General features: G+C 44.6%; 2 protein-coding genes across 5 annotated transcripts in view; one reads left to right on the plus strand and one right to left on the minus strand.

Annotated features, from left to right (window-relative positions):
- Positions 1-2,695, plus strand: part of LOC139405413 (ubiquitin carboxyl-terminal hydrolase 9X-like) — a 72,847-nt gene extending 70,152 nt beyond the window's left edge. For 2 of the 3 annotated variants that reach the window (XM_071147746.1, XM_071147738.1), the window contains 2 exons: positions 782-886; positions 1,033-2,695. In XM_071147746.1, the coding sequence (XP_071003847.1) occupies positions 782-886; positions 1,033-1,206 (279 nt within the window). In that variant the 3' untranslated portion in view covers positions 1,207-2,695. The remainder of the gene's footprint in view (positions 1-781; positions 887-1,032) is intronic. The other variant, XR_011633875.1, reaches the window with a different exon arrangement.
- Positions 2,696-3,030: 335 nt separating this feature from the next.
- LOC139405430 (large ribosomal subunit protein uL2-like) lies at positions 3,031-6,740 on the minus strand. Of its 2 annotated transcripts, none has more exons than XM_071147760.1 (6): positions 6,717-6,740; positions 5,561-5,703; positions 5,271-5,412; positions 4,348-4,566; positions 3,755-3,870; positions 3,031-3,220 (listed from the first exon to the last, which is right to left on the minus strand). In XM_071147760.1, the coding sequence occupies exons 2-6, from the start codon at positions 5,696-5,698 to the stop codon at positions 3,062-3,064; spliced, it is 774 nt and encodes a 257-aa protein (XP_071003861.1). In that variant the 5' UTR covers positions 5,699-5,703; positions 6,717-6,740; the 3' UTR covers positions 3,031-3,061. The 2 variants fall into 2 exon arrangements, with proteins under 2 accessions (XP_071003861.1, XP_071003870.1); XM_071147769.1 differs by lacking the exon at positions 6,717-6,740 and adding an exon at positions 6,471-6,712.
- Between the last annotated feature and the right edge of the window lie 7,459 nt (positions 6,741-14,199).

A 14,199-nucleotide genomic window follows, 5' to 3' on the forward strand; every position in this document is an offset into this window, starting at 1 on the left:
TGTTGGTTATTACTGCATTGTCGGAACTAGAAGCACAAGTATTTCACTACACTCGCATTAACATCTGCTAACCATGTGTATGTGACATAAAATGTGATTTGAACACTACAGCATACAATGACATCCTAGATGATTCTGCACTTCCAACTTTGTGGCAACAGTTTGGGGAAGGCCTTTTTCTGTTTCAGCATGATCCCGTGCACAAAGCGAGGTCCATACAGAAATTGTTTTTCAATGTGGAAGAAATTGGCTGGTTTTCACAGAGCCCTGACCTCAACCTCATCGAACACCTTTGGGATGAATTTTAACGCTGACTGCGGGCCTAATCGCCCAACATCAGTGCCCGACCTCACTAATGCTCTTCCCTGAGAGTGGAGGCTGTTCTAGCAGCAAAGGGGGGGACCAACTCCATATTAATGCCCGTGATTTTGGAATGAGACGTTTGACGAGCAGGTGTCCATTGTCCATACTTTTGGTCATGTAGTGTATATGGAAACATGATCTCAGTAGAGTATGTCTCCCACCATGCTGTGGAGAATAATACCCACTCACATAATAGTCTATTTTATATTTAACCCTCCCTCTGTTGATATTACAACATCCAAGGCCGTCACACAGCGTGTCACTCTCTTCCATCTCATTCAGTTAAAATAGGCTAATGTTCATATTAAGAGACATTGGTATGCTATTAGGCCAGTAGGTTTGAGTTGTGTATGAATGTTAGGTGGGAAAAAATGCATTGGGAATGAAAATGGTGCTAATCTTGGACTTCATTTCCCAGGAGCCCGATGACCAGGAAGCCTCTGAAGATCAGGACACCTCCCCTCCAGAGGACACCTCCCTCTACCCACACTCATCTCCTGGGACGACCACACAGTTTCAGCAGGTATACAGGCACTATACTGTGACTGTTTACTATCCCTGTAAACGGAGGCTTCTAAACGAATGAATGACCGACATTTTGTCAGAAGTTCCATCGCACATCAGTAGTTCCACTAAAAACCTGATTTTTGTTTTCTCATTCCCCCGCAGAACAACGGACAGCCATACACAGGCCCCGCTGCCCAGCTCATGAACAACCCCCAGCACCCTGGCCCTGCCCCTTCTACCCCAGGCCCTGACCCCGGCCCAAGAGCACAAGAGAACTGGGAGAGCACTGAGGAGGTCCCCTCCACCTCCACGGCCGCTACCTCGCCTAAGGAGTAACACCAGCACTCCCCTCTGCTGTACCTCCAGCCTCCTGCTCTCTTTCCTCTCCCCTCCAGGTGACTGACCAAGCTCCTGATCGGGACTCTCTCTCTCTTTGGGGTCTCCAGGGCAGGGCCAGGCTTCACAGCTCCTCTCCAGGCCCCCTCAATTCTGCCATGGGGGGGGGGGGCGCTCCCCTGGGTTCTGCATACTGGAGCCTGGGGCTGTCGACTGCAGAGGGGATTGTGTTGTAATGAACATAGAATACCCAGGCTTGACGATGCTGACACACTTGTCAACATGACGAAAAGGTGTACATAGTGTGTTTGTTTTGACTGTTAAAATGACCCCCCCCCCCCCCCCCCCCCCCGTCAGGTTTGCTGTTCGGAGAGAGATCTTGCGAGAAACAAAAATAACAAAAAAAAGCAACACTTAAGAGAAAAAACATATTTTTGTTTTATCACCCTCAGCAGTGATGTTTGGTCTGCCATCGGACGGTTACCGGTCATTCACCTTTAGGAGGACACATTGTTATTATTAGTAAGCACCTTGGCAACCTCTTGACCGATGCCAAATCAACTGATGAGCTGGGGTTGGTTTTAGTGAGACATGGAATGGTTAACTTTTACGGTGTTTTGGTTGATGTGATGCAACATTGTTCTGGAACTCGTTGCCTTTATTTTTTTGGGTAATTCAGATCTTTTCGGAAGTTCTAGTTAATATGCTGTAATGTTTAGCATGGCTTCTCACCCGAATAGCATAGCTCAAGGGAAGATATGTGATAACATCTGTCCTTCAGCTAGAGGACAATTCCTTAAGGCTTTTATTTTCTCATCTTCCCCTTGTACATTGAGGGTGGTATTTTGAACCAATAGAAAGTGGTTTTTCAATTGCACATTATTGTAATCCAACTAAACATTCGCTGGTCCATTTTTGGTGGGATAGGGTGCTCTATAGGAATTTTGAGAAAGAAAAACACCATGTATGAAACCTGATTTCTCTGCTGTCTCTTTGGTAGAGACTAGTCAAACACCGGGGCTCGTCCACTCTGGGGCCGCAGCGTCTCTCCTTGGAGAAGGGGCACACCGTATCGGCTGATTAGTCGTGTTGCAACATGGGCTAAGTAATTCTTTAGGATTTAAAAGGTATACATCAGTAAAACTATTTAATTGCTAACTTGAATGTGTGTATTTTGGGGATTTGTCTAAAATACCAAATATTCTGCCCACCATAATACTTTGCTCTTATTTTATAGAATTTATTTTGTATTTCACACAAAGAATAGAATTTGATTTATAAACATTTGTCCTTGTCTTATTTTTAAAGGTATCGACTGTACAGAGTTCGGCACCGTTTTTGCCATGGTGTGACGTTGAATTCTGGAGCTACAGTCGCAATGTGAACTTTCACTGAGGTTTTTTTTTTGTGCACAGAAATATAGAAGCATTGCGCCCTTAGCAAATAAAGAACATGGAATATTGTATTCATGTAACCGACTTGGTAAAAATGTCTATGTACATTTACTTTCTGGATTCTCATGTAGGCTACTGCTTGAAGGCAAATGATCATCCTGATTCCATGCTTTGCAGTAGGTCGCTAGTATATTTCCGTGATTCCCATTTAACTGTAGGTTTGCATATTCAGGCTCCCCTTCTGGCCATACAATAACATGTAACCAGCTAAATTGTTCGGGTGATGAGGCCCAACTTAATGTAAAAAAAAAAAGAAGCACAACACTGAAATATGCAGTCTGCTCCAACCCAATTCCACCAGTTAGCAAGTCCTCTAGGTTCCAACTCCACTGGAGCACTAACCTAACAAATGGAGTCAACACAGGTTAGCTTCATTGGAACATATTTTATTGTCAAGACATCTAATTCTCCTTCTCCGAGACGGTCTTTGTTCCACGCAGTCTGCCTGTACGACGGGCAGCAATGAGACCGACCTTGCGACCAGCAGGTGCGTCCCTCCTGATAGTTGAGGGTTTTCCAATATGCTGGTGGTTACCACCACCGAAGGGATGCTCAACAGGCTAGAGGGGGGGGGGAAAGGGAAGAAAGTCAGATGTTCTAATAATGAAGCCTACGCCCCAATATGAAAAATGTCAAACAGCATTTAAAAAGTAGTTGAGGCTTAGCCATGGTAAATTACAAGCCTCACTCAGCTTTTTACCAAACCAGGTGTGGCAAATGCCGTTTTAAGTTAACGTCTGTGCTAAACGCTCTGCAGTTGTACATTGGGTTTGCTCATTTAGTAGCTAGTTATCTAGCTATGTGGTGAGAATTACCTAGATCAAGAGCATGGCTGTTTGTCAATCTGCTCCTTAGCATTGGCTGTTAGCATTACAAACCTTCAGATTACAGAGGCAGTATTCAATATCAGGATTGCACAAGGTTGGTATGACAACCTGGATACCACCCAAGCCTAGTAGGGCCATCTACAAACCTGAGGTACATCAGGTGCAGAGAAAGACACCATCTCTGGAAGACTGCTTGATGTAGAACTTCAAGATCCAAATCTAACCTTAAGTTTTCCATAAACATATGCAGAAGAGATGTCCACTTACGTTCATGGCCACACCACGGACACGTGGCCATGAGTTCCTCTTGGCCTTGTACTTGTGGTAGGCACGACCGGCCTTCAGGATGGGCTTGTCAATACGTCCACCTCCAGCAACCACACCTGATGACGAGAGGAGAGAACTTTTACTCTGGTGGACAGGAGCACAGGATTACCTAACCAGCCATGTCACAACTGGTAGGACCCATATTCTGAATGGCAGTAAATGCTTTTTGGTTTTCCTGTCTAATCACGTCTATCAAAATAGATGTGCACAGTGCAGTGGATTTCATCAAGACAGGGGGGTTAATTGGACCCTTATGAGCAAGTGGCAGTGTCCGAATATCTGTACTTTTCTAAAAAGGCATTTTGGGTAGCGAAGAAAGTTTGACATAAATTAAATATACTTTAAATGCCAGGATGACCTACTCATTCCAGCTTTTCTAGTAGAATTCACTGCACTCTGAGACCAACATGTTTAACAGCTGACAGGATGTACCAGAATGAGCCTAGTATGCTGATATACTGTACAAAATGCATCCACCTCACCATTAATTAGAAAACATTGAAACCTTCAGCAAAACAATCTCACTTTCTTACCAACAACGGCTCTGTTTGCGGAGGCGATGACCTTCTTTGAGCCAGAGGGCAGCTTGACCCTGGACTTCTTGGTGTCTGGGTTGTGGGAGATGACCGTGGCGTAGTTCCCAGACGCCCTGGCCAGCTTGCCCCTGTCACCAGGCTTCTCCTCCAGACAGCAGATGATGGTTCCCTCAGGCATGGTGCCCACGGGCAAGACATTACCGATGTTCAGTTGAGCTGAGAGAGATAATTGTTAGTCATTCAGCAATAAATGTTGAATATTAAGACAAGTTGTTTTTTTTATGTTTGCAAATGATTTGTTTAAACATTCAATTTAGCCTTACTGCAATTAACCTATTTACAATGAAAAAAATGTTTTTCTCCTATAGAGATAAGATCAGGACATTTTTATTTTAGGCTCTAAACTGGTATCAGGCTACCTTCAGAGAAGATGTGACAGTCCTAGAGCATAACATACATTTGTGAGTAACTTTAGAGGGGTCATATTAATGTCTGGACGCTACAGACAATACCAACTTCAGACAGGTCCCTTGACGCTTGTGGGGGTTGTAGAGGCCAAACCATTAAGACGCTACAGATGTTTTCAAGATCTCATGTTCTGACAAACACTGCTGTAGCACTGCCATCTCCAAGTGCAGATGCAAAATGCCATCATTGGCACATGGGGTCGATTGAGATGCAGCCCATCCAAAAAAACAAAGTTCTCAATTTTTTTTCAATTGTAAGGCCAATTAGATTTCTGAGGGGGCTTGGACATTGATGTTCGGGGGTTAAGGTGCCCAAGGGCAGGACATTACTGATGTTCAGCTAACCGGGCTATTGTTAAGGTATTCTAGATAGTTCTAAAAAAATAGCCTAGATGAGGTGACAAACTAAGCAGACGACAGGTAATCAACCCCATGTCCAGTTCCATTCCTCACCTTTCTTGCCACAGTAGATGAACTGGCCGGTGTGGATGCCCTCTGCAGCAATAAACAGCTCCGTCCTCTTCTTGAATCGGTAGGGGTCACGGAAAGCCACCTTGGCCAGGGGAGCACCACGGCCTGGGTCATGGATGATATCCTGAAGGAGACAACGGTCAAGTCAGGTCCAAAGCAGATAGTTTTAAACAAAACTAATTAAAACAATGCATGGCAAACTCAACTTGGGACGTTGTAAAAAAACGGTATATTTCAGCAGCATAAAAAAAATGCTATTGTGAGAGCATTACCTTCACAATTCCCTTGATGTAACCATGACGTTCAGCAAAGTCAATGTGTCGGAGTTTAGCAGCACCTTTTCTGTGCTTCACGTGGGCTTTGAACACAGAGCCAGCACCTTTTCTCTGTCCCCTGATAACACGGCCCATTGTGACTGGAAACAAAATTTGAGAATTCAGTTACAGCCCGGATCAAAGTATATGGAGTTCAAGAGACAGACCCCGACAAAATTAAATCAAATCTTATTAGGCACTGGTGTAGAGCTTACAGTGAAACACTTACAAGCCTCTAACCAACAATGCAGTTTCAAAAAATACGAATAATTAATCAAATAGAGTAATTAAAAAACAGTAGTAAATTAACAATAGTGATACAGGGGGTACCGGTAGAGTAAATGTGAGGGGGGCCGGTTAGCCGAGGTAATATGTACATGTAGGTAGAGTTAAAGGGACTATGCATAGATAAGAGTAGCAGCGGTGTAAAAGGGAGGGAGGGCTACGTTCATAAATGCATGTGTAGCACACAATTTCGCTAAATATACCTGCCATTGGCAGCTGACGTTTAGCTATATACCCAACGTTACCTAGCTAGCTGCCTAACCAACCATGATATCAAGTAAGGATCCTTCCCTGCATTAAGGCGGAATTGTTAACTAACAAATTCATGTTGATGGACAATGTAGTTGTAAAGTTGTCAGCCAATTAACGTTAGCTAGCCGACATGCGATTGTCTAAGCATGCCAACGCTAGCTAGCTTAACGTTACCCATTAATGTTCAGTGTCGACTCACTACACTATGCAACTAGAAACTAACCATGAAAATAAATATTGGGTAAAAAAAAAAAATACAAAAATATATACAGCGATGGCTCTACGCTCGTGGACAATAAATATTTGTCTGAACAAATAACAACCGGGTTACCGGCAGCTAGCGATTACCGCTTCACCAAGACGAAGGAGCCCATGTCACTGCGCACCCATATTCACACCACAATCATCTAAGATTTAAAACGCATTAAAAATCTAATTTTGTCGCTTCAATGATACAACGACTATAGTTAGCAGTGTCTATTATACGTTTTCTACGTTTTTTTTCGAGTGGATGATAGTATATTATACAAGATTTAACTCGGATTCGGTGAAGAGAATAAAATCAACATTCTCCTACCTAAACCCCGATGCCGGAAAGAGGAAGTGTAAGGTTGAGCTAGACGATTTCTTCCGGTGAAATAGACCATGGGTCTGACGGGAACAGTAGGCACGTGATTTTTTTCTGCTGTAAATCTGATTGTCCAGCAGATGACAGCAAATCGTTAGCAGACATCTATTTGTGTTTTATAAAGCTCCCCTACACCCACTGTCTTGTACAACTAAGCCTGTGGGGAGACTAAATTCAGTCCCATTCAAAATCATATTCTCCCACACACACACACACACACACACACACACACACAGTGGTCACACAGAGCAGGGTGCATCCAGGAATGTCAGGTTCAGGGATGTCTCACTCACTATGAGGCCTTATAGTGTGTCTAGCATTGTGTTCCTCTGCTCAGACGTTGCTGACGCATGCCAGATCTTACAACACCTGGATAGGTACTTGACGTGTCAGCTAACCACATCATGTGTTATAGCAATCTGGTGCCTGACTGCAGAGTCGATGGCGTGGCACGCAACCATTGGTTGATGCATGCAACAACTGAGCAAAGATACACGGTCAAGAATTCCTTCTTTCCAACTCCCGCTACTTCTCTTCCTCCCTGTGGCTTGCTATTACATAAATCTTCCACAGCCAAGCTCTGTCATATAGCCAATTACCTCTGATTCACCTGATCTCTCCCATATATGCTCCACCTTGGCCAAACGACTGAGATTGTGGCCTACTGGGCAGGCTCACTGGCAGAGCTGTGTCTCAGTACTGTAAATGGCTTCCTTGATCCTTTCCTTCATCACTGAGCTAGATAGAAGGTAAGTAGGAACTGGAAGGAATAGGGGAGAAGCAAAGAGAGATCGCAATGAAGAGACAGAGAGAGAGGTCTGCAGAGCGCATTTGACCATGTAAGCTACATAGGCTCTTGTCTTTTTTCCTCCTCTCCTTATCTGTACTGATCTGTCAGGGTACTATGGGGGAACCTACTAAAGGTACGATTAAACCTGTCAAACACTTACAGATCAGTATTGAACTGCAAATGAAGGATACAAGGAAAGGAGCCCTTTCAGGCTATTGATTGAGTTCACTGAGGTATCGTATATGATTGAGATACAGCCAAAGTGGCACAAGGTCTTGCTTCCTTTCCTTATTTCCTATCTTAATAAATGTTTACTACCTTATATTTTTTGCAATTATATTATTTACTTAACTACGATACACACTTCACCTGAGCAAAAAGCAGATACGGTAGACTTATATTTCCACGCAAAAGGTTGCGGGTTGGCGGGACTGGCTGATGTCACTTCCAGAAACCGGAACGCTTATGGATGCTACTCTCAGATGCTGAATAGCCCACGTTTTGCAAGCATGGAGAGGCCAGAGATAGCCAGACTAGTAAATTGAGCTAAGGAACAGAATACCAAAGGAATACCATTGGGTATTGGAGAAAGGCCATCAGTGTGTATTGTGCAAGCAATACAGCGGATGGCTCAGAAACCTGACGAAGGTGAGGGTGCAGATGTGGTAAAGACCTCAGAGTCCGAGCCTCGCCCCAATGGTCATGCAAAGGATGATTCTGGCTCAGTGGGAGTGGAGAAAGTGGAGGCCTGCCTTTTGGGTGACCCATATGTAGTCTCATTGTTAAATTGGTGAATGTAGATCGAAGTGGACTTGCGATTATTTTCTGAGATTCCCAGATGTAGGAAGTGTGCAGAAGGGCATGGGACAAAGGTGGAAAACCCTGTGTGTGTCAATTGTGGGGGTACCCATGTTGCCCGGTGTGAGAGAGACAGGTTAAGGTTGCCAGGGTCAGAGTAAAATAGAAGGTGTTGTATGCTGAGGCAGTGAAGAGAGTAGAGGATGATGGGTAGAGGGTGAGCAGTAGGCCTAGGCCAATACAGAGTGATACGAATTTGTGTTTCAGCAAGGTTGGCTTCTTAGCATTCATTACCATGGTTATCAACTGTTCCACAGAAATGGAAAGTAAATCACAGAAAATAGATGTTGTGGTGGCAGCTGCAGAGATGTACTTGCGTGTACAAAGTTTTACCAGAAGAGTTACAAGGTGTGTTGAACAAAAGCGTCCCGGGCCGTCAGCCTGGTGTAGGGTTAGTTAGGTTAATATAGTGGTATGGGTTAAGGTTAGTTTGTCACACCCTGATCTGTTTCACCTGTCCTTGTTATTGTCTCCACCCCCTCCAGATGTAGTTTGTTTTCCCCAGTGTATTTATCCCTGTGTTTCCTGTCTCTCTGTGCTAGTTCGTCTTGTATGTTTCCAAGTCAACCAGTGGTTTTTCCCCATTCGCCTGCCTTTGCTATTCTCCTTTTTCTCCTCCCGGTTTTGACCCTTTCCTGTTTCTGCACTCTGTACCTGCCTGCCTGACCATTCTGCCAGCCTTGACCTCGAGCCTGTCTGTCACTCTGTTCCTCCTGGACTCTGAACTGGTTTTGACCTTGCCTGTTTCTGCACTCTGTACCTGCCTGCCTGACCATTCTGCCAGCCTTGACCTCGAGCCTGTCTGTCACTCTGTTCCTCCTGGACTCTGAACTGGTTTTGACCTTGCCTGTTTCTGCACTCTGTACCTGCCTGCCTGACCATTCTGCCAGCCTTGACCTCGAGCCTGTCTGTCACTCTGTTCCTCCTGGACTCTGAACTGGTTTTGACCTTGCCTGTTTCTGCACTCTGTACCTGCCTGCCTGACCATTCTGCCAGCCTTGACCTCGAGCCTGTCTGTCACTCTGTTCCTCCTGGACTCTGAACTGGTTTTGACCTTGCCTGTTTCTGCACTCTGTACCTGCCTGCCTGACCATTCTGCCAGCCTTGACCTCGAGCCTGTCTGTCCTCCTGGACTCTGAACTGGTTTTGACCTTTTGCCTGTCCACGACCATTCTCTTGCCTATTCCTTAAACTCCAACCATCTGCCTCTTGTGTCTGTATCTGGGTCTCGCCTTGTGTCATGATATAGTTAGGTTAATATAGTGGGTTGGTGTAGGGTTAGTTAGGTTAATATAGTGGTATGGTGTAGGGTTAGTTAGGTTAATATAGTGGTATGGTGTAGGGTTAGTTGGTGGTATGTAATAGTGGTATGGTGTTTGGTCAGTTGGTGGTATGTAATAGTGGTGTGGTGTAGGGTTAGTTAGGTTAATATAGTGGTATGGTGTAGGGTTAGTTAGGTTAATATAGTGGTATGGTTTAGGGTTAGTTAGGTTAATATAGTGGGTTGGTGTAGGGTTAAAATAGTGGTATGGAGTAGGATTAGTTAGGTTAATATAGTGGGTTGGTGTAGGGTTAGTTAGGTTAATATAGTGGTATGGTTTGGGGTTAGTTAGGTTAATATAGTGGGTTGGTGTAGGGTTAGTTAGGTTAATATAGTGGGTTGGTGTAGGGTTAAAATAGTGGTATGGAGTAGGATTAGTTAGGTTAATATAGTGGGTTGGTGTAGGGTTAGTTAGGTTAATATAGTGGTATGGTTTAGGGTTAGTTAGGTTAATATAGTGGTATGGTTTAGGGTTAGTTAGGTTAATATAGTGGGTTGGTGTAGGGTTAGTTAGGTTAATATAGTGGGTTGGTGTAGGGTTAAAATAGTGGTATGGAGTAGGATTAGTTAGGTTAAAATAGTGGTATGGAGTAGGATTAGTTAGGTTAATATAGTGGTATGGTTTAGGGTTAGTTAGGTTAATATAGTGGTGTGGTGTAGGGTTAGTTAGGTTAATATAGTGGGTTGGTGTAGGGTTAGTTAGGTTAATATAGTGGTATGGTTTAGGGTTAGTTAGGTTAATATAGTGGTATGGTGTAGGGTTAGTTAGGTTAATATAGTGGTGTGGTGTAGGGTTAGTTAGGTTAATATAGTGGTATGGTGTAGGGTTAGGTAGGTCAATATAGTGGGTTGGTGTAGGGTTAGTTAGGTTAATATAGTGGTATGGTGTAGGGTTAGTTAGGTTAATATAGTGGGTTGGTGTAGGGTTAGTTAGGTCAATATAGTGTGTTGGTGTAGGGTTAGTTAGGTTAAAATTGTCGAACCAGCTCGAAGTTCGTAACAAAAGGGAGATGACGTGGAGACAAGGAATAACAAAATATATGTATTAAATCAAGTAAACTAAATATAATTAACACTGGTGTGTGTAATCAGTAGAGTAAGTGAGTTTTTGTATGCATAAATGTGATAATGCAGGGTGTTGAAAGTTGCCAAAGCACAAACAATAGGCCACAAAAATGCCATAACCAAAATCGATCAGTGTCTGCCTGGAGAGAGTCTACTCAATGAATGTAATAGTGGTATGGTGTAGGGTTAGTTGGTGGTATGGTGTAGGGTTAGTTGGTGGTATGTGATAGTGGTATGGTGTTGGGTTAGTTAGTGGTATGTAATAGTGGTATGGTGTAGGGTTAGTTGGTGGTATGTAATAGTGGTATGGTGTAGGGTTAGTTAGTGGTATGTAATAGTGGTATGGTGTAGGGTTAGTTGGTGGTATGTAATAGTGGTATGGTGTAGGGTTAGTTGGTGGTATGTAATAGTGGTATGGTGTAGGGTTAGTTGGTGGTATGTAATAGTGGTATGGTGTAGGGTTAGTTGGTGGTATGGTGTAGGGTTAGTTGGTGGTATGGTGTAGGGTTAGTTGGTGGTATGTAATAGTGGTATGGTGTAGGGTTAGTTGGTGGTATGTAATAGTGGTATGGTGTAGGGTTAGTTGGTGGTATGGTGTAGGGTTAGTTGGTGGTATGGTGTAGGGTTAGCTGGTGATACGTAGTAGTGGTGTGGTGTAGGGTTAGCTGGTGTCAATCATTGATAAACAAACAATACAATTTGACTCACTGTGGCGACGGTTCGGTGCGGCTTGGTCAGAGGTGGTAGGAGATAGCGCTGGACAAGAAAGTGATGCAAGTATGGAGCATAGTGGTACAAATAAAGGGGGAAGTAAAGAAAGAGAAAAGAAAGCGAGAGAGAAAGGGAGTAGTTTTGAAGGGGAGCGAGAGGTCTATGGAGGCAGAGAGGACGCAGAAAAGGAAGTTTGAGAAGAGCAACCGTTTCCAACACCAGTGCCAGTTTGGAGGTAGATCGGGCATGATAAGTGCCAGTTTGGAGGTAGATAGGGCATGATAAGTGCCAGTTTGGAGGTAGATAGGGCATGATAAGTGCCAGTTTTTGGAAGTAGATAGGGCACTATAAGTGCCAGTTTGGAGGTAGCTAGGGCATGATAAGTGCCAGTTTGGAGGTAGCTAGGGCATGATAAGTGCCAGTTTGGAGGTAGATAGGGCATGATAAGTGCCAATTTGGAGGTAGATAAGGCATGATAAGTGCCAATTTGGAGGTAGATAAGGCATGATAAGTGCCAGTTTGGAGGTAGATAGAGCATGATAAGTGGCAGTTTGGAGGTAGATAGGGCATGATAAGTGGCAGTTTGGAGGTAGATAGGGCATGATAAGTGGCAAGGGGAGGAGGAGCAAAAAGTGATTCTGAAGTTAAGGGAGGAAAGGGGAGTTGGGGTGATGTGTCCGATACGTTTGTCACACTGTGATAAAAGAGTTGATTGGGGGCATTCCCAGTGATGCAGCGGTCAAAGGCACTGCATTGCAGTACTTAGAGGCGTCACGACCTGGATTCAATCCCAGGCTGTATCACAACCGGCCGTGGCCCGGGGTCCCATACGGCAGCGCACAATTTGCCCAGCATCGTCCAGGATAGGGGAGAGTTTGGCCGGGGGGGCTTTACTTGGCTGACCTCGGTAGTCAGTTGAACAGGGTTTCCTGTTGCGGCTGGCTTCCCGGTTAAGCGGGCCATGTTTGGTCGGGTCATGTTTCAGAGGACTCATTACTCGAACTTCGCCTCCCGAGCCCGTTGGGGAATCGCAGTGATGAGACAAGATCTAAATTGGGGAGAAAAAGTGGGGAAATGGCACAGAGGGAATAAGCTCTCAGAGTGGAGCAAATAGGGTGGTGTAAGGTGATGTGGAGCAGCTGGACTGATTCAACAGGGAGGCAGTGGATTAAAGGGGTGATAACAGGAGTGTCTGTGAGTGTTAGTATTAAAGAGGTAAGTAACAATTTGAGAGGAGGCGTTCTGGTGAATGTTCAAAGATTGCTAGCAACAAGGGGTGGAGTTAGGGGTGGAGTTAGGGTAGATAGCTGTCTATTCTGTTACACTTCAAGGACAGGGTACTGCCAAATAAAGTAACCATAGGATATACAGTGCATTCAGAAAGTATTCAGACCCCTTCACTTTTTCCACATTTTGTCATGATTGATGTAGCCACAGAGAAAGAGGACCTCACTCTGGACCTCACTCTGGTATCTAGTGCGATGACAGGAATCTGTGAGTGTGAGGTATGGGGGGAGTGTAAGATGGTGCTACATGTGATGCGCTGTCTGATGGGGAAGGAGTGAGGGGCTGAGTGTTCCTCATTGAGGACCATGTATGTTGCATTGATCCGATCTGTAGTAGACTATGTCAGTATAGCGTATGGTTCGACAGCCCGGACTTTATTGTAAAGGCTAGATGTCATACAGGGTCAAGGACTCAGAATATGTAGTGGGGAGTTTCTGACATCCCCAGTGGCTGCACTACAGGTGGAGATGGGGGATATGCCATTGCAGATTAGGAGACAGCAGCTGGCAATTAATTATTGGGTCAACCTACAGGGACATGGGGTGTCTCATCCTGCGAAAGGGATTTTACAGGCATGCTTGGAACAGGAGCGAAGACAGAACACAAGCTTTGGGTAGTTGGGTAATACCCAGGTGAAGGAGATGGGACTGTATGGAAGGGAGTTTAGTCCAATGGTAGCTATTCCTGTAAACCCACCATGGCTCCTCCCACCTCCAGTAGGTGATCTAGAAGTGTTGGAGACACTACAGAAAGATAGGGAGGACGTTGATCCATCTGATTGGAGAGACTACAGAAAGACAGGGAGGACGTTGATCCATCTGATTGGAGAGACTACAGAAAGACAGGGAGGACGTTGATCCATCTGATTGGAGAGACTACAGAAAGACAGGGAGGACGTTGATCCATCTGATTGGAGAGACTACAGAAAGACAGGAAGGACGTTGATCCATCTGATTGGAGAGACTACAGAAAGATAGGGAGGACGTTGATCCATCTGATTGGAGAGACTACAGAAAGACAGGGAGGACGTTGATCCATCTGATTGGAGAGACTACAGAAAGACAGGGAGGACGTTGATCCATCTGATTGGAGAGACTACAGAAAGACAGGGAGGACGTTGATCCATCTGATTGGAGAGACTACAGAAAGACAGGGAGGACGTTGATCCATCTGATTGGAGAGACTACAGAAAGACAGGGAGGACGTTGATCCATCTGATTGGAGAGACTACAGAAAGACAGGGAGGACGTTGATCCATCTGATTTGTTTAATAGACGTCTGGATACTGTATATCAGGATTTTGTGGCCATTAACACAGATGGGTCAAAACATCCAAGAACAGGACGTACTGGATCAGCATTTGTAGTGTAGGAATGTTTGGTAGCAGTCAGGAAACGTAT

The sequence above is a fragment of the Oncorhynchus clarkii genome, chromosome 3 (assembly GCF_045791955.1).
Source record: "Oncorhynchus clarkii lewisi isolate Uvic-CL-2024 chromosome 3, UVic_Ocla_1.0, whole genome shotgun sequence".
Taxonomy (NCBI): Eukaryota; Metazoa; Chordata; class Actinopteri; order Salmoniformes; family Salmonidae; genus Oncorhynchus; species Oncorhynchus clarkii.